At 40.8% G+C, this 26,512-nt stretch overlaps 1 protein-coding gene across 1 annotated transcript; it reads left to right on the top strand.

Moving 5' to 3' along the window:
• The first annotated feature begins 578 nt into the window (after positions 1 to 578).
• Positions 579 to 7,811, top strand: LOC103646774 (pumilio homolog 3). Its single transcript, XM_008671440.4, has 9 exons — positions 579 to 1,050; positions 2,415 to 3,481; positions 3,562 to 3,703; positions 3,777 to 3,884; positions 5,881 to 6,093; positions 6,165 to 6,275; positions 6,499 to 6,684; positions 7,077 to 7,251; positions 7,345 to 7,811. Exons 1-9 carry the CDS (start codon positions 808 to 810, stop codon positions 7,425 to 7,427), a joined length of 2,328 nt encoding a protein of 775 aa, XP_008669662.1. The 5' UTR covers positions 579 to 807; the 3' UTR covers positions 7,428 to 7,811.
• Positions 7,812 to 26,512: the final 18,701 nt, after the last annotated feature.

Genomic DNA, 26,512 nt, shown 5'->3' with positions numbered 1-26,512 from the left:
TTCTATTTTCCCAAGTAAAATTAGTTCATTTTCACTTACGGGGCGTTTGGATCCCTTCATTTTAGAGGAATTGGAATTCACTCAATAAAGTAACTTATTTAGTTTGGAATTTGACATTCCACCACTTTCCAAAGTTAAGATATAAGCCTATCTCAAATTTATGGGGTGAAGGATGAGAAATAATTTTATGCATTAGTAGAATTTGTTTCTACACTATAACTTAAATAACACTCTTCGTCTCACTTTTCCATAGTAAAAATGTAGCACATAAATATCTCCAACATTTTGCTAATAATAGTATATAAATATATTTTGCATAAAATTGAATTACTATTATTGGAATGAAATTCAATTACAATGATTCAAGCAGGGCGTTAGAAAAATAGAAATTACTCTCTTAGGGCTTGTTTGGGAACCCCAATTTTCCAAGGGATTTTTATTTTTCTATGGGAAAATGAACTAATTTCCCTTGGGAAAATAGAAATCCCTTGAGAAATTGGGGTTCCCAAACTAGCCCTTAACGTGAAAAAAAACATGCTTGTATATCTAATAGCTGATTTCTATTCCCTCGCGGCACCGGCCGCTCCAAACCAAACCCAAGATGAGACCAAAACCCCGAAAACCCAAACCCTAGAGCTAAAGGCGCCGCCACCCAACCCACTGGCCACTGCACCCCACCCTACCCCACCCCACACGGGCACCCGCGTGCCAATTTGTTGCCCGCGCCACCTTCGGGTGGTTTCGTTCAAACCCAACCTATTTTTTCGCGAACGCGCGCGTGCGGCGTTACGAGAGGAGGCGGAGAAGATGGCTCCGTTCGGCGACGGCGGCTGGGGTGGCGACGGAGGGGAGGCGCTGCTGGGGCGGGACCCGCTGCGCAGTGGCAGCGCGCCGCCGACGATGGAGGCCGGCGCGGAGGCAGCGGTGGCGGCGGAGAGGGTGTTTGGCAGCGTTGGTGGCGGCGCCTCGTTCTTCTCCGGTATCGACGGGCGCGGGTTGGGCGCGAGGATGGACGAGGTCACCATGCGCCACGGTGCTGCCGGAGTTCAGGTAAGGGGTGTTGCTGCTCTTGAGCTCATCGATGGTTTTGGTTTGGTGGATGTAGTTTGGATCGGTAAGATTGGGGTTTGCCATTGCCATTGTTCCGTCGACGGGCCTCTCAATATTAATTCGATGTTCTTGTGTTTTGATGGTTGGGTTGGGATTCGTATTTTGGCCTTTTATTAAATACTAGATGATTAAAGTTTCCATGTGCAACGAAGTGGAGAAACGTCAAACTTACCATCTTTAGTTTTGTTTGGTTTCCAATGCTAAACATTAGTGTTTCATGAGTGTCATTCTGTAGGTTCAGGCGTTTACGTTTGTCTTTTGTAGATTAGATGGATGCTTGGATATCAGGTCGGACTCGTTGTTATCTTCCAAATATAGCATGCGATCTGTGTGATTTTGCTCAGAAGATTTGGATTTGCCACAGATACTTATTTACGCACAAATCATCATAAGTATAGGGGTATATATATCGGGAGCCGTCTACTGCTAAAGTGCTAATGATGTTTGCTGTTATCTAGTTCTCGCCGGTACTTAGGAACTACATTTTCTGTGTTCATTCGCCATATCCCATCAGATAGGATGGTTTGTTTGGAGGACTCACCAAGATACATAATTTGAGGGAAAAATTCTCTTCCTTTATCCCATGTTGCACATTATCATCTATTTAGACAATTATGGTTCTTAAAATCTGGTTTTATTCTGGCAGATGTCTTTTTCTATCTTTATTTTTAGAGAGATTATCTACATACCAAATTTAATTGGACGATTAGCTTTAATCCATATTTGCTTAGAACTGAACTTTCTGTTCTACTACATGCAACTTTTCTTCAGGGGCGGAGCTTGGAACATTACAATGATGGTGCTTAATATATGCCATCTCCATCTCAGGGGCGGAGCTTGGAACATTAATAATGCATTTCCTTCCAACAGTTGGCAAAAAAAGATGGTGCTTAATAACGAAATATTAGATATAAACCATACTTTAGGGATGTTAATCAGGGTAATGTACATGTAGGGTTAAAAAGGGTAACATGGGCAGCGGCTGTGGGGTTGGGTTTTTTGCAGCCCTCGCAGCACCTGCCATGTATCCTGTCCTTAGTTCTGCTCCTGCTATTCACTGTTATGTTTGCATGCTTAATGATTTAATGTGTACCATTTTTTGTAATCCTCTTATCTTTAACATTGTTCCAAAATTCTTTTGTTTAACTTTGATATTTTCTTTTTTTGCCAACTGTTGGAAGGAAATGCATTATTATTGTTTGCCTAATATGCTCCATAGAAGGGACAAAGAATTTTCTTCTATAGCTTTTTTTTTCATTATGTGTTCATTCCAAATAATTTTAGGCTTTGTATTTTTGCTTCAGGAACATTTTGGCAATTCTGCATCTTTATCTGTTAGACCACATGGCCAACAGTTTAATGGTACAGGAGACTTGGATGAACAGCAGTTTGGACTGAGCAGAGTTCATAGTGGTGGTGTTATGGCAAACTACTCTGCATCTGACATGGGTCCCCTTTGGACAGATATGAATCCAGACAATGTTGACTATTGCAGAAATATCCAGAATCGCTCCATGTCAAACATTGGAAAGATGAATGCTTATGGCAATAGGGATCTTAGTGCTTCCTACATGTTTGATTCTAATCTTTTAGATGCTTTATCTGGGCTGAGGCTGTCTAATAGTCTAGTAATGGACCAATGGAATCATGGGGAAGGGCAACTAGACGAAATACTCGAGTGTCAAAGAGATTTCTCAAAAATTGGTGATGAAAATCGATCACCTTTGGTTGGTAATGTTTTTCGTGCATCTAGGTCGGATGTGCATCCACTGCCAATATATGGACATGGCATTTCACAGAGGCAGACCAGTGCATTAGATGGTTCCAATGTTTCAAGGTTCAGTCGCCATCACATAAAGGGTGTTGATCACTTATCTTTGGCTGCTGAACGGGTAGCTGCAATGCAATCAGGCAACCTGCGTAGAGGAACCAATCTTTCTCGCAATGCGTATATGACTAATATGGTCAACCCCATGAGCAACAGATACTACAGTAATACAGACTTGGATTTGGTTAGTAGTCGAAGGGCGTTCCTTGATGATCTACTTGCACAACAGTATCTGCAGGAGGATAATCTGTCATATGATGATAGTAGGATCTATCATGGCGAGCCTCGTTTTTCCTCTTCAAGAATGCAAAGACCTGGATCTCATTTTTATCCAAATTCGAGGAACATTCTATCCCATGGTGATCGGCAATCACGGTTCTTCTCCCTCAATAGAAAGGCAATGGGTAGAAATATTGGATCACAGGTCTATCATGACAATGCATTAGCAAACTACCTGGATGTGCCTTCTTTGGATAATGCAGATAGAAATGGAGCTGATTCAGTGGAGTTAATTGATGTAGTGGGCCACGTTAAGGAAGTTAGGCAAGTCTTAATTTCATTCTACATTTCTATTTTTTTCAATGGAAAAATACTTCATCTCATTCATTTCTCGTCTGGTGCAGTATGGATCAATATGGAAGCCGGTTTATTCAACAAAAACTTGAAATTGCATCACCGGATGACCGGGAAAAAATATTTCCAGAGATATTATCCAACGTCATTGTTCTAACAACTGATGTTTTTGGCAATTATGTTATCCAGAAGGTATATCTATCTATCCTAGTTTGGTTATTTATGTTTGTGTAAAATCCTGACATTTGGATTGTGATGTTCTCAGTTTTTCGAGTTCGCCACAGAAAGTCAGTTAATCCAATTGGCAGATCAACTCAAAGGTCGAATTTTGGAACTTAGCCTCCAGATGTATGGTTGCAGGGTAGTTCAGAAGGTCTGTTCTATGTTTAGTTTTTGGTACATATATTATGCCATCGAAGTTTTGAACAAAATATGTGATATGTCTTTAATTTGTACCTTTTGTGTATGCACATGCCATGTTTTGCGCAATGTTTGCAAGGTCTATTTTCCAAATTTAAGATCTGAATTTAAATTCTTAATTTTATTCTGTTATTTAAAACTCAAAAGTTATAAGATTCTTTTCCGTCTCAGTTCACATTAACCTGGTTAATAGTGTTTTTCATATAAATGGATTTAGTCTTCAGCCTACTTAGCACACATGAAAATTTTGAATGAGAGTAGTCATAAGTATTGACACTAATCCTGCTTTCTTCAGGTGCTTGCAATTAGTTTGTGTAAAACGTTGATATTATAATATGATTTTAGTATGATGATTGCATTTATTTTGATGTTAATTTCTGCCAGTTACCTTAATGATTTACTCTCTTTTATTTTGTCAGGTCCTTGATGTTAATTTTCACTATTGTTTTCTCATGAAATCTATCATTTGCACATGCAAAACCATTATTGTATGAAATCATTTGAAGTTCATATCTAATTGTATATTTTGTGTACACCATTACACTTTGTATTTTGGCTAATTTCTGTAATACATGCAAGCGGTAAGGCGTGCTTGGACTCCGTTAGGCCTCCTGTCGCCTAGGCCGAGAGCAAGGCGAGGCACGGCTGTGGCGCGCAGTGCGCCGGGAGAGGCGCGGCGGTGGCGCGCAGGGCACTCGCAACGGCGTCACGCAGGGCCACGTGACGGCAGCGCGGTGGAGGGAGAGAGAGGAGAGCAGCAGCGCTGGGGGAGAGGCGCTCGTGAGCTGAAGAGAGGAGGGGTGGCGTGGGGGGAGTGAGAGAGGGCGGCGGTGTTTTAGGTTTAGGCTATTCACTGTTGGGCTGCTGGTCTTTTTTCTTTTTTTTTTGTTTCTCTCTTCTAACTAGGCTGAAATGGACCTAATAAGTTTCACGATTGTGCTAACTTGCACATTAACTTTAAATTAGTGATATTTGGTCTAATTTATATATTTATCTATATTATTAAGGCATCGCCTCGCCTTACGCTTTACCACCTAAAAGATAAGAAGGGGGTCGGTTGCCTTATGTCGCCTTAATAACTATGAATACAGGGAGTTTGACTTTTTTGGTTTTCCCAAAAAAAGTGTTCTACTTCTGGATGGAGGTAGCATTTGTTACAGTTCTTTTACAACAATTATTTATTATTTATTAGATTTGCCTGAAAAATGAAATTCTGAGGCATTCATTTGTTTCATATAAACTGTTATTCACTTTGGTTTGATACTTTGTTGCATGCATCTAATGTTTATTTCACTGCGCTCCTTCTGCACCAAGTCATTTCACTGTGGTTTTTTTCTAATTGTAATTAATGTGTAATCCTAGTTGCAAGTCTTTTGGTGGCCTCTTAAATTGTCACAAACAGCCTCTTCATTTCACATGCGATATTGTTATGGAAGCTTCACCCTTAATTATAGTTTGCTTTATCTGATTTATCATGTCCCAAATTACTGAACTTTCACTGGCAAACTCAAGGGTCCAGCAGACTTTTAGATGGTTTTTGGTTTGAGGATTGGCTTCACTATAGGATTTCCTAGTCATCATGCGGAAATCAAATATTTTTTTTTCGTCGTTGTAATCTCATTCGTTACCTCATGGGAACAATATTTAAAACGCTCTTCAAAATCTCTGCTTAGCTGCATTGCTGACTCAATATTAAGTCTGGCCTTAACTGACACCATCTTGTGGGTTGCCCACGTTTGCTTGAATCTTCTTAGTCCTGTCATTACCATCTATGGCAAAATATCCACAGTAAATTGTTGTAATCCTTTTGAAATACAATAGTATTAGAAGTTAGAACCATATGCATTATGAATTTTAGTTTCTTTTTGTTGATGTGCACCACATCCAATGAAGTTTAGTCTATCTTCGTGGTGCTTTATTAGATAATTTCTGTTATTCATTATTAACAGGTTTTGGAGGTAGTTGGTATGGATCAAAAGGTCGACATTGTTCATGAGCTCAAGAATTATATTCTGAAATGTATTGGCGATCAAAATGGTAACCATGTGATTCAGAAATGCATTGAGTGTGTTCCTGAAGACCGCATTCCATTTGTTATTGATCCTATACTTTCACAAATCCTTGTTCTGTGTACCCATCAATATGGCTGCAGAGTTATTCAGGTACGTAACACATCGTTATCCGTTTGAAGATAAGTCTTGTTCCACGTAGTAACTAATTTTGATTGTTACAGAGAGTTCTGGAGCATTGCCATGATCCTGTGACTCAAAGTGCTATTATGAATGAAATTATGCAGCAGACCTTCCATTTGACAGATGATAAGTTTGGGAACTATGTTGTTCAAGTATGTAAATTATTTCTATCACTGTATGTGTTTATTTGAATATCTAACTTTTGATTTCCATGGTACATTGGAATATTCACTTCGATAAACTCAGTAACTATGTTGATGATGTTTGAGCAAAATCAAGCTACTTACTCTGCTGTGCCTTTTATATTCTGTTGCCTTTGTCTCTGTTGTACTGACGTGATTTTTTTTTTGTAAATCTGTTTGGAACATTCTATAGCATGTGTTGGAACACGGAAAGCCAGAAGAGCGTTCCGTCATCATTCAAAAGCTGTCTGGGCAAGTGGTCACCTTGAGCAAGCAAAAGTTTGCTTCTAATGTCATTGAGAAATGTTTGGAATTTGGAACTCCTGAAGAACGTGATAGCCTTATTGGGGAAATCATTTCTTCTGGTCAAACATTTCAGGTTTGTCCTATTTTATATTGCTGTAATTGGCTACATTTTAGCGTTACATGGACAAACCATCCCACTTTTATGCCTGCTTGATATACAGTGTTTCGAGACATTGAGGTTGCATAATTTTACCTAATTCATGTCATGGCTATATTTTCCATGACAGTAATATAGATGGCATCCTGGTATACATTTCACACATCACTAGCAGCACGGCTGTTTCTTCTTGTGTAGCTAGGATTAATTTCACACATCAGTATGCATATATTGTACATGCACATGGTGCTTTGGCTTTAATCTGTTCGAGCGTGCATGCCGTGTTCTCTTTGCTGGAGTTTAACAAGTTTGATGGTGCTCTAAAACTTTTTTGTTGGAGTTTATTGCTAATGCAGTTTGTTTTGCAGGAGCTGATGAAGGATCAGTTTGGTAACTATGTTGTACAGAAAGTCCTTGAGACATGTGACGACAAATACCTAGAGATGATCCTCTCGAGCATCAAATTGCACTTGAATGAACTGAAGAACTACACGTACGGGAAGCACATCGTAGCACGTGTGGAGAAGCTAATCGTTACAGGAGGTAAGCAGACGGCAAGTAATCTGTATGTGGCGATGCATAATAATCCGGCGCACTTTTCCTGAGCCAAAACACCTGTTGGTTTCTGATTTTCAGAGAATCGAGCAAGGATGGCGTCCATGAGTGGCCAGCATCAGCAGCAGCAACCTAACAACTGTACAGCTGTAGACGAACACTAGTCCTGTGTATGCGTTGGCGTCAAATACGGACTGCACACTAATCCCTTGTTAGGCATTGGCGTCAGATACGACGAGCAGGTGGTATAAGTGACTCCGGAGGAATCTGGTTTTTAATACATGGTTTATTTAATAGGGTACTTGCAGATAACCAGGGATTTATGTTACCTGTATCTAACCAGGCGTGGTGTTTTTCGGGAACTCAGGTTGTTAGATGAGAGCAGCTGTAAATCCTTCTGGCCATGTACAAGTTTATTACAGTGGATAATAGATGTACATTGTGCTGGAGCATTAGCTTTTGGTAGTAGGTGAGATCGGTGCTGTGTAATATGTTTCTGTTCCAGTGCTGTTGGTTCAAATCGTATGCTCGTTTTTTTCTTTCTTTCATGGCTATCTTTCTTGACTGTGAAAGATTGTTCCCCGTTAACGTTTCAAATGCACGTGATGGCCAAAAGAGCAGATGTAATATATAAATGTCTCAAATGCACATGTTGGATTTGACCAGCTACGGAGCTCGTCCTTGTCAGCAATGATCTTTGATCGGTTCGTACCTAGTGTGTAAAACTGTTGCCTGTAAATTGGCACAACACAATAGGCAAGGGTGGGTTACAACGTGTCGACGCAAGTGAGGCTGACCTGTGGGACCCGTGTCGGCGCAAGGTGACCTGACGGCAGAGTGATGGGCCGTGCGGTGCTGAACTAGGCCGATTTGTGGAGTTCCGGCCCAAGCGAGGCTTTCTTCTTTTTCCTTTTTCTTTTCTTGTTTTTTTCTATTTCTTTTTCCTGTTAGAGATTTGAACTCAAATTCAAATATAATATGAACCTAAACATTAAATCAAATGCAACAACAATAAATATCAACATGGTGCAAATTTGCTTTATTTATTTAATTATTAGTCGCTTTAATCAAGCCCTTTATTGTTGATATGCATAAAGAAGAAAAGGAATCACATAGACTTTATAAACTCAAAGAACTATTTTATTCTTCCTAAATTTTGGGTATTACAAATCCTAACCTCAAAGAATCTCGTCCTCGAGATTAGGACGAACTGAGAAAAAGGTGGGTGTTGGGGGGCTGCCTTGCTGAATGTCCTCAAGACACCCTTACTTCGGTATAAACAAATGTGTTCAGGTATATAGTGATGGACGGACGAAGCGGGCCTTTGGTTGAAGCGGTGAGTAAAGAAGCTTCGTCTGTGTATGTGCGTAGCAAAGGTGCAAACTGAAGGTTGCTAGCCTAGGCATAGAGAAAGCTTCAAGCGCAAAGCGACGAAGGGGAAGAAGTCCAAAACTTGCGTAGCAAGAAAGAAAGGAGGAGGACGATGTTACCCTTGTAATATTTGTAAATCATGTGTGTAAACTTTGTGGACATGTATGTAATTTTAGGAAAAACTATTCAACTTCCCTATAAATAGGTGAATAGTGCCCTACATAAATTTATCTTTTCGAGGATATTAAGCTTCATCCTACTTAACCTTCGAAGTAGCTTCGAGCTATCTTGTGAAAAGAAGCCGAAGGTATGTTGTAAACTTGTCTAATACGAATAAAGATGGAATAGAAAATGCTAAGGCATATGGGATGAGTTTCATGTTTCATTGTTCATTGTCATTTCATTCAATATTGTTTCGTTCACATCTCCTAAAATCTGTCCTCAAGTTATTACTTCAAAGAAGTAATAATTTAAGGATGAAGGTCAAAACTTCTTAACTTGTGTTGCTTGTTTTTAATGCCTTGTACAATTGAAAAAAAATGATCTGTGGGGAAATTCTGCTTGCAACTCTTCTTCTCGTTCCCAGGTAGCTTCTTCTTCCGCACGGTGACTCCACTGTACCTTGCACATTTTAATCACCTTGTTTCTGGTGACTCATGTTAGTGTATCTATAATCTTGATAGGGTACTCTGTGTAGGTCAGATCACCCTAAACACTAAGCTCCTCCATAGGCAACTAGTCTTCTGGGACTCTGAGGCACTTCTTCAATTGTGACGCATGAAACACATCATGTATATATGATAGATGGTTGGGTGGCTCCATTTGGTACGGTAGGTCACTTGTCCAACCCTCTTTAGGATCATAAATGGTCCAATAAAGCGAGGGGATAACTTTCCTTTGACCTTGAATATTATCATACCCCTGATTTGTGACACTTTTAGGTACACGTGATCACCTTCCTCAAACTCTAACTGGCTCATTCGTGTATCTGAATAACTCTTCTGTCTGAACTATGCGGTTCTCAGATTCTCCCTAATCATCTAAACCTTTCTTTCGTCTTCTTGAATAATTTCTGGTGCGAAGAATTGTCTCTTTGCAGTCCGATTCTAGTATAATGGTGTTCTACACTTCCTTCCATACAGTGCCTCAAACGGAGACATCTTCAAATTTGCTCGGTAGCTATTGTTATAAGAAAACTCAGCATAGGGAAAACTCTTGTCCCATACCACCATGTTTAAGAGCACATGCTCTCAACATATCCTCCAACACCTGATTAGTCCTTTCGGTCTGGCTATTTGTTTGCAGATGGTAGACTGAGCTAAAGTTCAACTTTGTGTCCATGTACTCGTGCAACTTTTGCCAAAACTGTGAGGTGAATTGTGACCCTCTGTTAGACACAATCTTTTTAGGTACTCCATGTAGGCAGACTATCCGGGAGATATACAATTCTACCAACTTGGCTCTCGTACAATTGGTCTTTACTAGGATAAAGTGAGCTACCTTTGTCAATCTGCCGATGATCACCCAAATGGATTCGTAACCGTCTAGAATGCGGGGTAGACCGCCAATGAAATCCATGCATATTTATTCCCACTTCCATTCGGGTACCTACAACGGTTGCAACAATCCAACATGTCTATGATGTTCACCTTTCACCCTATGACAAATATTACAATAGGCCACATGTGCGGCTGTGAATCATCTAGACCCCTTAGTGATGTTTGGTAATTAATGACCTTGGAGAAATAAGAATGCAGGTTGGACCACAGAGGAAAATATGTCTTGGAGACTTAAGCATTGGTTGTGGATCAAGTGAAGGCAAAGGTATAACATATGTTTTTGTTTTTGCCGTTCACCAAGTGTTTTAGAGAAGAAATTGACCGGATTAGTAGGCTAGATAGCCGTACTATAAAGAGGGGTCAACGACTTTGGTCTGTGTAAAACTTAGTGCCTCATAGAACATCAAGTAGTTGCAAGTAGTTAGTAATTTGTGTATTGCCTATCATTTGTAGCTTTGCCATAATTGTTCCTCATAGATTACTTACTTGTCATAGCTAGAGAATTTATATCTCTTGTTGTATTGATTAAATTTCTCTAGTGTCTTTGATTTTAGTTAAAACTGTCTATTCACCCCCTCTAGCCGGTGTCCTAGATCCTACAAGTGGTATCAGAGCCGAGGACTCCATTGTTTGTGGATCTAACCATCCCGAAGTTGGACAAAATGGCTAGTAGCAACAATGTGCACATTGGGAACAATTATGACTATTGGAAAATAAGAATGTTAATACATCTTAGAGCAATGAGTGGAAAGAATTTTCCAATTGTTGGAGACAGATTTGTTGTATTGAAGCAAGATGAACCATCACCTAGTGACAATGCAAATGTTCTAACAAATGATCAAGCTATGAATGTGTTTTATGATGCTCTAGACATCAATGAGTTCAATAGATTAAAAAGTCTCACAACCGCTCATGAGATTTGGATCAAGCTAATGGAAATCCATAAAGGAACTACAATTATGAAGAGTGCCAAATTATATGTGTGCAAAGAGAAATTTGAGCAATTTATCATGAAGAGAGATGAAAGTGTATCCAACATGTTCAACCGGTTAAATGAGATAGTAAATGAGCTCAAGGGACTCGATTTTAATGTACCGGATGTGGATTTCACTCATAAGTTCCTTAGACCCCTTTCAGAGAAATATGACACAATTATAACCATGCTAGTGAGAAGTGATTTGCCTAGAACATCTCCAACCAAAGTTTTGGGAGAAATTCTTACTCAAGACATATTCAAGAAGTCTCAAGCCAAGGCCATAAATTTGGCAAATAAAGTGAAAGGTGAATCAATAGCTCTCAAGGCTAAAGCCTCTAAGGTGATAGAGAAGGAAGAAAGTGATAATGAAGGAAATGGAAGTGAGAGTGATGAGGAATTTGCTCTCTTTGTGAAGAAGTTCAACAAGCTCATGAAGAAGAAAAAGGGCCAATTTAGAAGAGGTCAACCATCAAGAAAAATGCTTTCAATGATAAAAAGTGCTTTGAATGTGGGGAACCTGGTCACATTGCAATGAATTGCCCAAGCAAGAATAAAAAGAACAAAGATGGAGAGGACTAAAAGAAGAAATTCTATCACAAGAAGGATGACAAAGCTCATCTAGTGGAATGAGATTCAGATGAAAATTCAGATGATGATGATGACTCTTCATCCAAACTTAATGCCGACATCGCCATCAAGGAGGCTCCTTCACTCTTCACATCTCCACATTGTCTTATGGAAAAGGGAAATGGCAAGGTAAAAATCATTTATAACTTAAAGGATATTGATGATGATGATGAAGTAGATGTTCTAGATGACCATAGTTATTCATATGATGATCTAGTTAATAGGTGAGGCCGATGATTACATGCACAAGAAGAAAGAAAAATTTAGAACCTTGAAGGATTTGTATAAAAACCTTCAAGTGTCTTTTGAGGAGCTAAAGACCTCTCACAACAATCTTAAGGAAAGTTGTGAGAAGCTTAAGAAAGCTCAAAAACCCTCTTGTGCGTGTGACGCTATGATAGTCACTGAAGATGTTGAAGTCACTTGTGACTTACTTGATAGTCCTACAAGTGAACCACATAACACTAACATGCTTTGGGATAAATGAAAAATGTCTCTCATGCATTACAATATTGTTTGTGATGAGTCTCAAGCTATTGTTGAAAATGAAATGTTAGTAAGCAAAGTGAAGGCTCTAACTCATGATTTGGAGAAGGCATATGGTGGGAAAGCCAAATTGGAGTTTATCTTAGGAAGTCAACGTTGTTCACTTAACCGTGAGGGACTTGGTTATGTTCCTAAAAAGGGGAAGGATGCTTTTGCAAAGCAAAAGACAATGTTGGGGGCCTTCCTCTTCCGAAGGTCCTCAAAAACGTGACTAACATGTTTTTAGTGTAATATAAACTATTACAGGAAGCTTTGGCTTTAAGACGAAGGTATACGTGATATGGAGATACAACCCAAAGGAAGGATGAACGAGCGCCGAAGCTGTGGCTGAAGGAGCTTCGGCCTAGTATGATGACGAAGGTGGAAGATGAAACCGACCTAAAAGGGAAAAGACTATTCAGCCCTTGATAGCCCGCGTTATGATTAGCAGTAAATGTCAGGGACATGAATGTAATTTTGTCCGGGTTGCGTCTCGCGCCTATAAATAGATGAACAGTAACACCGTACTGTTCACACTGCATTGTAATTGCTTTTGCGTCACTCTCGCATTTTCACCTTCTGGCAAGCTGAAGGTATCAATGTAACATAAATATTATGAATATTCATCCATGTTTATGGAATGCGAATGTGAATAATTTGTTGATATATTACCATTATTTACATTCTTTGTATTTCATGTATCTTCATTTATTTTTGTTTACTGAGATGATGAAGGTATGTCCTTCATAACCTTCGTCTGAAGATCATTATACCCAAAAGAAGATAATATGTTGAAGGACGAATGTCTTTAATCATTAACAATTGTGTTGCTTTGTTCTTGATGTATAGCATCCGAGAACAAAGACCAACATTGGCGCCCACCTCCGGTGAACTCATTTGACCACCTTCGGCAAGCATCGACTTTCGCAATGCCGCCGAATAAGACAATGGTGCCAGAGGCTGCCCTGCAGCCACTGGACACTAATCAGGAGACGCTACGCGAAGCTAGGAGCCAGAAGAGGAAGGTTACCAGCCCAACACCTCAGGAGGAGGAACTGGATCAAGAGATCAGGGATTTGGATGCTATCCATCAACAGGTGCAAAAGAAGAGGGAAAAGATGCTTCGGCTCGCCGACCTCCAGAAGAAGATCGATGAAGCCACCAAAGAAATGCGTCACCTCACTCAGGATGACCAAGACCGAAGGCCCCAACACAGGGAGCTTCGCCAAGAAAGTCCATTCAATGATGATGAATGGTACAGTGACTTTCATCATGGCAATTTTGCTTCTGACGATGCTTCTCCCTTGGCAGCTGTAACACCCAAAATTCTATTTTAGGATTTATGTGGGTTTCTCGAGAAGAGTTAAACTAAAATATCATTCAATAAAGATTTTTGAAGTCACTCATCCTAAAAATGATTATTTTCTTTATAAAAAAATACCCCTGTATGATTTTAGCTCTCCATTTGTTAAAATATATATACACCTTTATATTTATTCTCTAAAGAATTTTTTAAGATAGAGAATTTATTCCTTAAATTACCTATTCCCTACTTCTAGTGTGTATGAAATGTGCATATAAAAGCATTGACAAAAATAGGAACATGCATCATGCTGAGTATCTCTTTGATTGTGTAATTAACTAGATTTTAAAGTATCCGCTCAAATATAATTTGGGATTCTAAGATTGAATTTGAAGTTGAAAATTAGAAAAGGAATTAAGAAAATGAGAGAGGGAATTTTAATAAAACCATTTATTCTTCCTATAAATAATAAGGAAAATAATAAATAATAATAATGAAAATATTAGAGGTCATATTTATATTAGTATTAATTTTGACACTTGGGGGATTTTAAATAGGAATTTTGAATTTGAATTGAATTTGGAGGAAGAACTCTGAAATTAAAAAAAAGAAAAGATAAACCTGTCAGCCTACCTGGGCCGATTTTCTCCCCTCGGCCCAACTAATCACGCGGCCGGCTGGACTATTGGGCCACATTACCGCGCCAGCCCAACTTGGAAACCCAGACACTGACACATGGGGTCGCTCACAGTGGAAGACCCGTGTCTCTTACACGTGGGCCCAGGAAGCCAGTTTCTTCTTCCGCGCGAACTCCGTAACAAACGCCGCTACTTCGTCGCTACTTCTTATCCTTTTCTCTGGCTGTTTGCTCCGCCAGCCGCGAATCTCGGTGGCGTTCTCGGGGCAACCGGTCGATTGCCAACTCGGAATCATCTGTCGTGCTATAAAAGCCAAGCCGCCTTCTGCCGTTTCCCCTTCTGTTATGCATACGCGCCAGGAATCACTCGAGCGACGGAAGGGCAGAGAGGGTGAGCAGGGGGATAAGAAGGAACCGCGAGCGCCATTGCCTGTATGTATGATGATGGGAGCTTGTGCCATGGCCAGTATGCAGTGCCCGTCGTCCGGCCTCACTACTGCTCCAGCGCCGTGTGGGGCGTCGGGCCGCCATCCAGTCCGCCACGGACCGAGGGAGAGAGAGAATGGACTCCATCGCGGGAGCTCGTTTGGGTTGCCGTTCGAGCCTCGGATCTGGGCCAGGGAGCTTCGCTATGCTGGGCGTGACTCGTCCGTGGCCTTGCTTGGGCGAAGCCGCGCTTCAGGCGGCCGGAATCCTTCACCGATGCACCACTACTACTCACCACCGTGGGTAGGTCAGTTAGCGCATCCATCCCAGGTATGGTGCTCTCTATCGCGTTCGTTAGGATCTTCGGTCCCTTTTTCGCCTAGTCTTATCCCACATCGACGGCCAGAACCCAGAACTTGGCGTGCTCCGGCGAGCCTTCTGCCGTGGTCCGCTCGGGCTCCACCGCTGGCGTGTTCCAGGGAGGAAGAAAGCGCCTGGGACATCAGATCCTATGTGGACGGTTGAGATCATAACACACATACCCTTTCGCTTAGTGTTGCCTCGACCGTCGATCTTGCAGTGAGCGAATCAGATTAAAAGAAACATATCCCTTCCTGTATTGAACTTAGACCGTGGATGGGAGATTGTGTGGTGGGGATTGAATCCGACTTGATTGAATCTGGGCCGTCGATCATGGATCCGGTGGTCCCTAGTGCGTACCGCTTGGATAAGGATGCGATCTAATCTGCACCGTGCGAAGACAATCCAACGGCCCTGGATGCATGATACCTCTTCGCCGATCCCATTTTGTAAAAGAGTCCCTGTGTACCATAAAAATGAACCCACCATCCTGTGCGGGGGAAAACTGAGTCTTAGGTAATTTTATGAGTGAGACCCTGCGTTCTCTGTTATTGTGTGCGCAGCCCGGTACTCAGAGAAAATAGGAGAAATGAATTTGGAAAATGAATTTCCAATATAAAAAGAATTCCTGAACTTATTTAATTCATAGAAAATTCATTCTAACTCCAAATTGAGTCATTCCAGTTGAAATAACTTTGTATTAATATTGTCTATCAACTAGTAATAGTGTTTAGCCATGAAAATCGAATTAAAATTGTTCATTTGGTTTAATCTATTCTAAGCAGTAAATAATTTCGGAAATTCATAACTTAATAACCGTAACTCCGAATTTAGTGATTGTTGTTCCTACAATCTCGTAGCGACGAGTAGATCATTATTATGCAGTTTGTGCTTATGTTTGGTGTGATGTTAATTTGTCTATACCATGTTTGTTTGTATTGCTACGACTAGCGTGAGGTCACGAGTCACCTGAAGATCATCCTGGTACCTGGAATCTCAAGTCCCAGGCAAGTTGTGCCCTTGATCACTTCTTTTTACCCACTCATGTTCTAATTAATCATAATGATCTGCATAGGTTAATTTTGATGGGACCCAATAGGTTACCCTAGTTTGATTATCTTTATACCTTGTTTACCACTGAACTTTTTGGGTAGTACTTGCTAGTGCTTTATGTGGTTTTGGGTATGAAGATACATTATTCATGATCACACTTTTATTATCTATTTATTATTATTGTTCATGATAAGATCATTATGTTAATTGGAACATGGAGCGACCACCCGGGAAAACAGTGCTACCACAAGGGTTTATGGACGCCCTTGGCTCATTAATTAGGAAAGCTAGTGGAAGACTACCTTACCAGAAAGGGGCAAGGGCAGTAGGGGAGTGGTCAGTGTAGGGAGGTCCTTGGGATGATTTTGCTGCGATGGCGATCATGTGAGGGATCCCTGCATTGGAGTTTCCTATAAACTGTAGCGGGTTTTCTGAAGCTAGTAGAACTTTGTAAAGACCTCGTAGTGTTACCCTGCCTCGCCTCCTCGGTAGAGGTGTATGGGAAGTCGCGATCCCTTGGCAGATGGGTAACATGACTTGTGGGTAAAGATGTGCAACCTCTGCAGAGTGTAAAACTGGTATACTAGCCGTGCTCACGGTCATGAGCAGCTCGGACCCTCACATGATTAAATTATGGAACTAAATTCAATTTGTCATATGCATTGCATCGCAGGTGATGTTGTTACTTTTGTTCTACTGCATAATTGGGTTGGTATTTACTTATACTTAGTAATTGCTAATAAAATTTTGACCAACTTTAAAAGCAATGCTCAGCTCTAACCATCCTCTTTGGTAAGCCTTACACTTCACGTGAGCTCCCACCTTTGGCGAGTTCATGCACATTATTCCCCACAACTTGTTGAGCGATGAACGTATGTGAGCTCACTCTTGCTGTCTCACAACCCCCACAGGTCAAGAACAGGTACCACAGGATGAGGCGCATGGAGGATGCTGCGATGTGTTCGTGAGAGGTCTAGGCCGTCGTCTCCCAGTCAACTTTGGGTTGCTGGATCGTTGTCTCCTTATAATGTAATTATTTATTTATTTCGTATAGAACTCCTGTTATGTAGTAAAGTTGTGTCATTCGATCCTGTGCCATGATTCATCATATGTGTGAGACTTGGTCCCAGCACACCTGGTGATTATGTTCGCGCCCGGGTCTTGGTGCCCCGAAACCCGGGTGTGAAAGAAGTGGTATCAGAGGAATGTTGACTGTAGGACGAAACCTAGATAGAACTAGACAACCAATACTTACTTACCTTTGCTACTCTGATTCTTTTCTAAACTTCTCTTAATCTTTTCTCATCTAATTCCGCTTTACTCTGATTATTCTTACCTTTTCCTTCTAAAGACAAATGTGGATTTCACACTTTGAAATCCTGTGCCTAAAGTGACCTTTAGTTATAGAAAACCTAATCTTAGGAACAAAAACAGAACTATTTTTTATAGGTATTTGTATGCCTGAGTGCTTGTTCTTATGATACTTGTCTGATTTGGATCTTTGATTGAGTGTGATGAGTTGTGGAGTAATGTCCACAATTGCATCTGCATATACACATAGGTATAAAAAATATATTTATAAAATAACTAGACAACCTAGACTATCCCCATTGGAATACATCTAGCTTAAGAGATTTATCTTATCCTAAAAGATCACATTCTAACCAATTCATCTTATCTTAAAAAAACTCTCTCTTATCCTAATAGATTCATCTTATCATGAAAGATTCGTTTTATCCTAACCACAATATTTATCTGATCCTAAAGTAACCACCAGGACCTAATCCAAAATAATGAGATCTTAACTAGTTTAATCTAGTCGTACCAATCTAATCTAGATTCTATCTAATCTATTATGATCTAATCTATAGTAAGTTACTTAATGCTGGTACAACAGATTAAGCCATACTCCAAATCCACTTAAGCTTAAACTCGTGACCTAGATCAACTCGGCCATACCCAACAACTTGACCTACATAACAGATCTATCTTAGCCTCTTGTCCCAAACCCGGATGGAGACACCAAAGAGCAAGACTGTAAAAGGACAAGATCAACCTCATCAAGGAAGGAGAGAAGTCAAACTGGATCTTTTGGTGCATTACCATCCAACACAGAGTTCTTCTCACCATAAATTGTCTTACCCCAGTCTAATCTTGCCCTAACCTTCCTATCTTTTATCCTACATAATAAGTAGCTGGATGTCTACACTCTCCTGATCACCCATTAAGGATTATTATAAAAAGTGGACTCTTAATTTTGAACTAATGGGAAACTAAAAGCTAATTTACATACCAAATCTCTCTATATCCCTTTCTCACAAATCTCGAGGACGAGATTTCTGTTAAGGGGGGTAGGATTTGTAACACCCAAAATCCTATTTTAGGATTTATGTGGGTTTCTCGAGAAGAGTTAAACTAAAATATCATTCAATAAAGATTTTTGAAGTCACTCATCCTAAAAATGAATATTTTCTTTATAAAAAAAATACCCCTGTATGATTTTAGCTCTCCATTTGTTAAAATATATATACACCTTTATATTTATTCTCTAAAGAAATTTTTTTAAGATAGAGAATTTATTCCTTAAATTACCTATTCCCTACTTCTAGTGTGTATGAAATGTGCATATAAAAGCATTGACAAAAATAGGAACATGCATCATGCTGAGTATCTCTTTGATTGTGTAATTAACTAGATTTTAAAGTATCCGCTCAAATATAATTTGGGATTCAAAGATTGAATTTGAAGTTGAAAATTAGAAAAGGAATTAAGAAAATGAGAGAGGGAATTTTAATAAAACCATTTATTCTTCCTATAAATAATAAGGAAAATAATAAATAATAATATTGAAAATATTAGAGGTCATATTTATATTAGTATTAATTTTGACACTTGGGGGATTTTAAATAGGAATTTTGAATTTGAATTGAATTTGGAGGAAGAACTCTGAAATTAAAAAAAAGAAAAGATAAACCTGTCAGCCTACCTGGGCCGATTGTCTCCCCTCGGCCCAACTAATCGCGCTGCCGGCTGGACTATTGGGCCACATTACCGCGCCAGCCCAACTTGGAAACCCAGACACTGACACATGGGGTCGCTCACAGTGGAAGACCCGTGTCTCTTACACGTGGGCCCAGGAAGCCAGTTTCTTCTTCCGCGCGAAATCCATAACAGACGCCGCTACTTCGTCGCTACTTCTTATCCTTTTCTCTGACGGTTTGCTCCGCCAGCCGCGAATCTCGGTGGCGTTCTCGGGGCAACCGGTCGATTGCCAACTCGGAATCATCTGTCGTGCTATAAAAGCCAAGCCGCCTTCTGCCGTTTCCCCTTCTGTTATGCATACGCGCCAGGAATCACTTGAGCGACGGAAGGGCAAAGAGGGTGAGCAGGGGGATAAGAAGGAACCGCGGGCGCCATTGCCTGTATGTATGATGATGGGAGCTTGTGCCATGGCCAGTATGCAGTGCCCGTCGTCCGGCCTCACTACTGCTCCAGCGCCGTGTGGGGCGTCGGGCCGCCATCCAGTCCACCGCGGATCGAGGAAGAGAGAGAATGGACTCCGCCACGGGAGCTTGTTTGGGTTGCCGTTCGGGCCTCGGATCTGGGCCAGGGAGCTTCGCCATGCTGCGCGTGACTCGTCCGTGGCCTTGCTTGGGCGAAGCCGCGCTTTAGGCGGCCGGAATCCTTCACCGATGCACCACTACTACTCACCACCGTGGGCAGGTCAGTCAGCGCATCCATCCCAGGTATGGTGCTCTCTATTGCGTTCGTTAGGATCTTCGGTCCCTTTTTCGCCTAGTCTTATCCCACATCGACGGCCAGAACCCAGAACTTGGAGTGCTCCGGCGAGCCTTCTGCCGTGGTCCGCTCGGGCTCCACCGCTGGCGTGTTCCAGGGAGGAAGAAAGCGCCTGGGACATCAGATCCTATGTGGATGGCTGAGATCATAACACACATACCCTTTCGCTTAGTGTTGCCTCGACCGTCGATCTTGCAGTGAGCGAATCAGATTAAAAGAAACATATCCCTTCCTGTATTGAACTTAGACCGTGGATGGGAGATTGTGTGGTGGGGATTGAATCCAACTTGATTGAATGTGGGCCGTCGATCACGGATCCGGTGGTCCCTAGTGCGTACCGCTTGGATAAGGATGCGATCTAATCTGCACCGTGCGAAGACAATCCAACGGCCCTAGATACATGATACCTCTTCGCCGATCCCATTTTGTAAAAGAGTCCCTGTGTACCATAAAAATGAACCCGCCGTCCTGTGCGGGGGAAAACTGAGTCTTAGTTAATTTTATGAGTGAGACCCTGCGTTCTCTGTTATTGTGTGCGCAGCCCGGTACTCAGAGAAAATAGGAGAAATGAATTTCCAATATAAAAAGAATTCCTGAACTTATTTAATTCATAGAAAATTCATTCTAGCTCCAAATTGAGTCATTCCAGTTGAAATAACTTTGTATTAATATTGTCTCTCAACTAGTAATAGTGTTTAGCCTTGAAAATTGGATTAAAATTGTTCATTTGGTTTAATCTATTCTAAGCAGTAAATAATTTCGGTAATTCATAACTTAATAACCGTAACTCCGAATTTAGTGATTCTTGTTCCTACAATCTCGTAGCGACGAGTAGATCATTATTATGCAGTTTGTGCTTATGTTTGGTGTGATGTTAATTTTGTCTATACCATGTTTGTTTGTATTGCTACGACTAGCGTGAGGTCACGAGTCACCTGAAGATCATCCTGTTACCTGGAATCTCAAGTCCCAGGCAAGTTGTGCCCTTGATCACTTCTTTTTACCCACTCATGTTCTAATTAATCATAATGATCTGTATAGGTTAATTTTGATGGGACCCAATAGGTTACCCTAGTTTGATTATCTTTATACCTTGTTTACCACTGAACTTTTTGGGTAGTACTTGCTAGTGCTTTATGTGGTTTTGGGTATGAAGATACATTATTCATGATCACACTTTTATTATCTATTTATTATTATTGTTCATGATAAGATCATTATGTTAATTGGAACATGGAGCGACCACCCGGGAAAACAGTGCTACCACAAGGGTTTATGGACGCCCTTGGCTCATTAATTAGGAAAGCTACTGGAAGACTACCTTACCCGAAAGGGGCAAGGGCAGTAGGGGAGTGGTCAGTGTAGGGAGGTCCTTGGGATGATTTTGCCGCGATGGCGATCATGCGAGGGATCCCTGCATTGGAGCTTCCTATAAACTGTAGCGGGTTTTCTGAAGCTAGTGGAACTTTGTAAAGGCCTCGTAGTGTTACCCTGCCTCGCCTCCTCGGTAGAGGTGTATGGGAAGTCACGATCCCTTGGCAGATGGGTAACATGACTTGTGGGTAAAGATGTGCAACCTCTGCAGAGTGTAAAACTGGTATACTAGCTGTGCTCACGGTCATGAGCAGCTCGGACCCTCACATGATTAAATTATGGAACTAAATTCAATTTGTCATATGCATTGCATCGCAAATGATGTTGTTACTTTTGTTCTACTGCATAATTGGGTTGGTATTTACTTATACTTATTAATTGCTAATAAATTTTTGACCAACTTTAAAAGCAATGCTCAGCTCTAACCATCCTCTTTGGTAAGCCTTACACTTCACGTGAGCTCCCACCTTTGGCGAGTTCATGCACATTATTCCCCACAACTTGTTGAGAGATGAACGTATGTGAGCTCACTCTTGCTGTCTCACACCCCCCACAAGTCAAGGACAAGTACCACAGGATGAGGCGCATGGAGGATGCTGCGATGTGTTCGTGAGAGGTCTAGGCCGTCATCTCCCAGTCAACTTTGGGTTGCTGGACCGTTGTCTCTTTATAATGTAATTATTTATTTATTTCGTATAGAACTCCTGTTATGTAGTAAAGTTGTGACATTCGATCCTGTGCCATGATTCATCATATGTATGAGACTTGGTCCTAGCACACCTGGTGATTATGTTCGCGCCCGGGTCTTGGTGCCCCGAAACCCGGGTGTGACAGCAGCAGAACTGCAAGCTACCCCGTGGCCACCGTCATACAAGCCACCTCAACTTCCCATGTATGACGGGCACTCAGACCCCAAGCAATTCCTGATGAGCTACAAAGCAACCATATCCTCATATGGGGGCAATACCGTAGTCATGGCGAAGTCTTTCGTCATGGCAGTCAAAAGCGTAGCTCAAACTTGGTACTCCTCTCTTTGGCCAGGGACAATTATGTCATGGCAGAAGCTAAAGGACATGTTAGTGACCAGCTTTTAGGGTTTTCAAACAAAGCCAGTCACTAATCAAGCTCTCTTTCAGTGTACACATGACCAGGAGGAGTACTTGCAGGCGTATGTCCGAAGGTTTTTAAGGCTGAGAGCTCAAGCACCTACAGTGCCCAATGAAATCGTCATTGAGGCCATGATCAAGGGATTTTGGCCAGGACCCACGGCGCAATACTTCGCAAGGAAGCCACCACAAACCTCGGAGAAGCTTCTCTAGAAAATGGACGAGTACATCAGAGTCGACAACGACTTTTGACAAAGAAGGGAAGAAGCCTACAAATACTCTGAAATGGCCAGGGGGTTCGGAGGGAGATTCCACCCTAGGCATGTCCGGTCAATCCATAATGCCAGCTCAAGTGACGACTGGGGAAACCAAACCCAAAGGCAGCAGCACAGCTTCCAATCATCAGGGGGACAACAAAGTTCCTTCAGGCCACCAACTCCAAGAGGCAGAGGGGGCAGAAGCTTTAGAGGAAGATATGGAGATCAGCCCAGAAAACTGTTTTGTTTGTTCTGCGGCGAAGACAAAGGGCATAAGATCGAATCTGTTGTTTCATGTTTGGCCACGCCTGGGATCGAATCTAATGCATCAGATCTTTTATGGATGCACTCCATGGCCCTCCCCTGTGGTCGCGCTCCGATCAATAGAATTACGCCTCATCACTTTAAATCCACGACCTATTAATTTTGTCTTAACTTTATGTTATTAATCTGTTTTATAATGTTCCAGTCCTGTTAGATTTGTAATAATGTTGCACACACATTAAAAATATTATTTTTTCATAACACACGTTACATTTATTTATTTAATTGTTAGTTTGTCCGTTGGTTATTAAAAATAGCAATTTAGTTAAAACTAATGTACAATTTTAATTTGTGCTTCTATAAATACAAGTGAATATGATTAATGTTACTCAAATATTTTTTGAATTAATACTTGTTTAGTATAAACGTGATATCAGTTAACGATCCTCGCGTGTCGCACGCTGTTCACGAGCTGTTCGCGTGCGTATCGCGCGCTATCTGCACGATATTAAACTGTTTTCCTATAATCACTTATGCGAGTTAATTAACTATTTGTTTAATCGCCTACTATTAAAATAGTAGGTTAATCAAAACTAAGAAGTAGTTTTATTTTACATTTTATAAATATCAATTAATATAATCATGACGAATTAAATGTTCTAATTAATACTTGTTTAGCGTAAACACGATAACTTCTCGACCGTAGCTCTAACTAGAACATAGAGCGACCACCCGGGAACACAGTGCTACCACAAGGGTGGTATGGGACACCCTTGGCTGACTAATTAGGAAAGCTAGTGGAGGACTACCTTACCCGAAAGGGGCAAGGGCGGTAGAGGAGCTGCGTATAGGGAGGTTCTCGGGTCGATCATGCTGCGATGGCTTTTCGGACGGGGGATTCCTATATTGCCCTTCTCAGAAACCGTAGCGGGTTTTCAGAAGCTAGTGGAACTTTGTAAAGGCCTCGTAGTGGTACGCTGCCTCATCTCCTAGGCAAAGATGAACGGGAAGTCGCGATCCCTTGACAAATGGGTAACACGACTTGTGGGTAAAGATGCGCAATCTCTACAGAGTGTAAAACTGGTACATCAACTGTGCTCACGGTCATGAGCAGCTCAGACCCTCACATGAGTAATTTATGGAACTAAACTTAATTTGTCATATGCATTGCATCGTGGGTGTGGTTATTAATTTTGATCTCTTACTTATTTGGGTTGGTATCTACTTTTACTTAGTAACTGCTAATAAAATTTTGACCAACTCTAAAAGTAATGCTCAGCTTTAACCATCTCCTTTGGTAAGCCTTACACTTCACATGAGCTCCCACCTTTGATGAGTTCGTGCACATTATTCTCCACAACTTGTTGAGTGATGAATGTATGTGAGCTCACCCTTGCTGTAGTCACATCCCCTAGGTCAAGAACAGGTACCACAAGATGAGATGCACGAAGGATGCTGTGATGAGTTCGTGAGTGGTCTAGGCCATCGTCTCCTAGTCAACTTTGTGTTGCTGGATCGTTGTCTTTGCATGATGTAATTATTTAACTATTTTGTACAGAACTTCGTTATATATTAATGATGTGACATTCATTTTTGTACCATGAGTCATCATTTGTGTGGGACTTGATCCCAGCACACTTGGTGATGATTCATGGCCGAGTTTGGTGCCCCGAAAACCCGGGTGTGATAAAGACTCATGGTATTGTTGAAGAAGCATATGATGTTGAGTTTGATGAAACAAATGGATCTCAAGATGAAAATGATAATCTTGATGATGTTGGTGGAGCTCGTTTGAGAAATGCTATAAAAACTATGGCAATGGGTGAAATAATGCCAAAATAATATGATGATGATAGTGTGGAAGTTCACCAAAGCCAACAAAATAATGAAGTTGAGGATACTCATGATCAAGATATTTTAAGTCATTCGGTTTCTCCTGAAGCTTCAACTAGTAATTCTCAAATTGTTTAAAGAATCCATCATTCTATTGTAAAGGATCACCCGATTGATCAAATTGTGGGTGACATGAGTAAGGGTGTTCAAACTCGCTCTCATATTGCTTCATTTTGTGAACATTTATCTTTTGTATCTTGTGTTGAACCTAACTGTGTAGATGAAGCTCTACTTGATGTGGATTGGGTGAATGCAACGCATGAGGAATTAAACGACTTCACCTGCAATGAAGTTTGGGAGCTTGTTGAGAGACCCAAGAATCACAATGTTATTAGCACCAAATGGGTGTTTCGCAACAAGCACAATGAAGATTGATTGGTACTGAGAAACAAGGCAAGAGTAGTGGCACAAGGATACACTCAAATAGAGGGATTGGTTTCGGTGAGACTTTTGCTCCCGTAGCAAGATTGGAAGAAATTCGTATTCTTCTCGCTTATGCTTGTGCCCATAATATCAAACTCTAGATGTAAAAAGTGCCTTTCTAAATGATAAGATTTGTGAATTAGATAGGTAGAACAACCTCTCGGTTTTGAGGACCCCAAAGGCCTAACCATGTGTATAAGCTTTCTAAGGCTCTCTATGGGCTTAAGCAAGCTCCACGCGCTTGGTATGAGAGGCTTAGGGATTTCTTGATTTCTAAAGATTTCAAAATTGGGAAGGTTGATACTACTCTATTCACTAAGAGAATTGGTAAAGATTTATTTGTTTGTCAAATTTATGTTGATGGTATCATTTTTGGATCTACTAATGAGTCATTTTGTGAGGAGTTTGAAAAAATGATGTCAAAAGAATTTGAAATGTCTATGATAGGAGAATTGAGATTCATTCTTGGTCTTTGAATCAAACAATTGAAAGATGGAATCTTTGTAAGCCAATCTAAATATTTGAAGGACATGCTCAAGAAGTTTGGCCTAGAAAATACAAAGCCAATCAAGAATCCTATGGCAACAAATGATCATCTTGATTTAGATGAGGGAGGTACAATTGTTGATCAAAAACTTTTTCGTTCAATAATTGGTAGTTTGCTTTATATTACCGCATCTAGGCCCGATGTTATGTTTAGTGTATGCATGTATGCTCAGTTTCAAGCTTCACCTAGAGAAATTCACTTGAAAGCCACTAAAAGAATTTTAAGATATTTGAAGCATACACCCAATATTGGTTTTTGGTAAGGTGCTTAGTTTGAATTAATTAGATGGATTCGGACTATGCAGGTTGCAAAGTTGATATGAAGAGCACCTCCGGTTGTTGTCAATTTCTTGGGAGGTCCCTAGTCTCATGGTCATCCAAGAAGAAAAATTCGGTCTCTCTCTACCATCGAGGCAGAATATATTTCGGCCGGTAATTATTGTGCTCAATTATTGTGGATGAAGTGAACTCTTTTGGATTATGGGATTTCTCTCAAGAATGTGCCTCTCATGTGTGATAATGAGAGTGCGGTAAAATTGGCTACAAATCCGGTCCAACACTCAAGAACGAAGCATATTGATATAAGGCATCATTTCTAAAGAAATAATGTTGGAAAGGGGGATATATCTATATATTCTATTGGCATGGATGATCAATTGGAGGATATATTCACAAAACCGTTGGATGAAACAAGGTTTTGTAAGTTGCGAAGTGAAATGAATGTGATTGATCTCTCAAATGTGTATGAATG

Source organism: Zea mays, chromosome 2, assembly GCF_902167145.1.
Source record: "Zea mays cultivar B73 chromosome 2, Zm-B73-REFERENCE-NAM-5.0, whole genome shotgun sequence".
Lineage (NCBI taxonomy): Eukaryota > Viridiplantae > Streptophyta > Magnoliopsida > Poales > Poaceae > Zea > Zea mays.
Note: the sequence above shows the minus strand (reverse complement) of the source record. Positions and strands in the feature narration are given on the sequence as shown.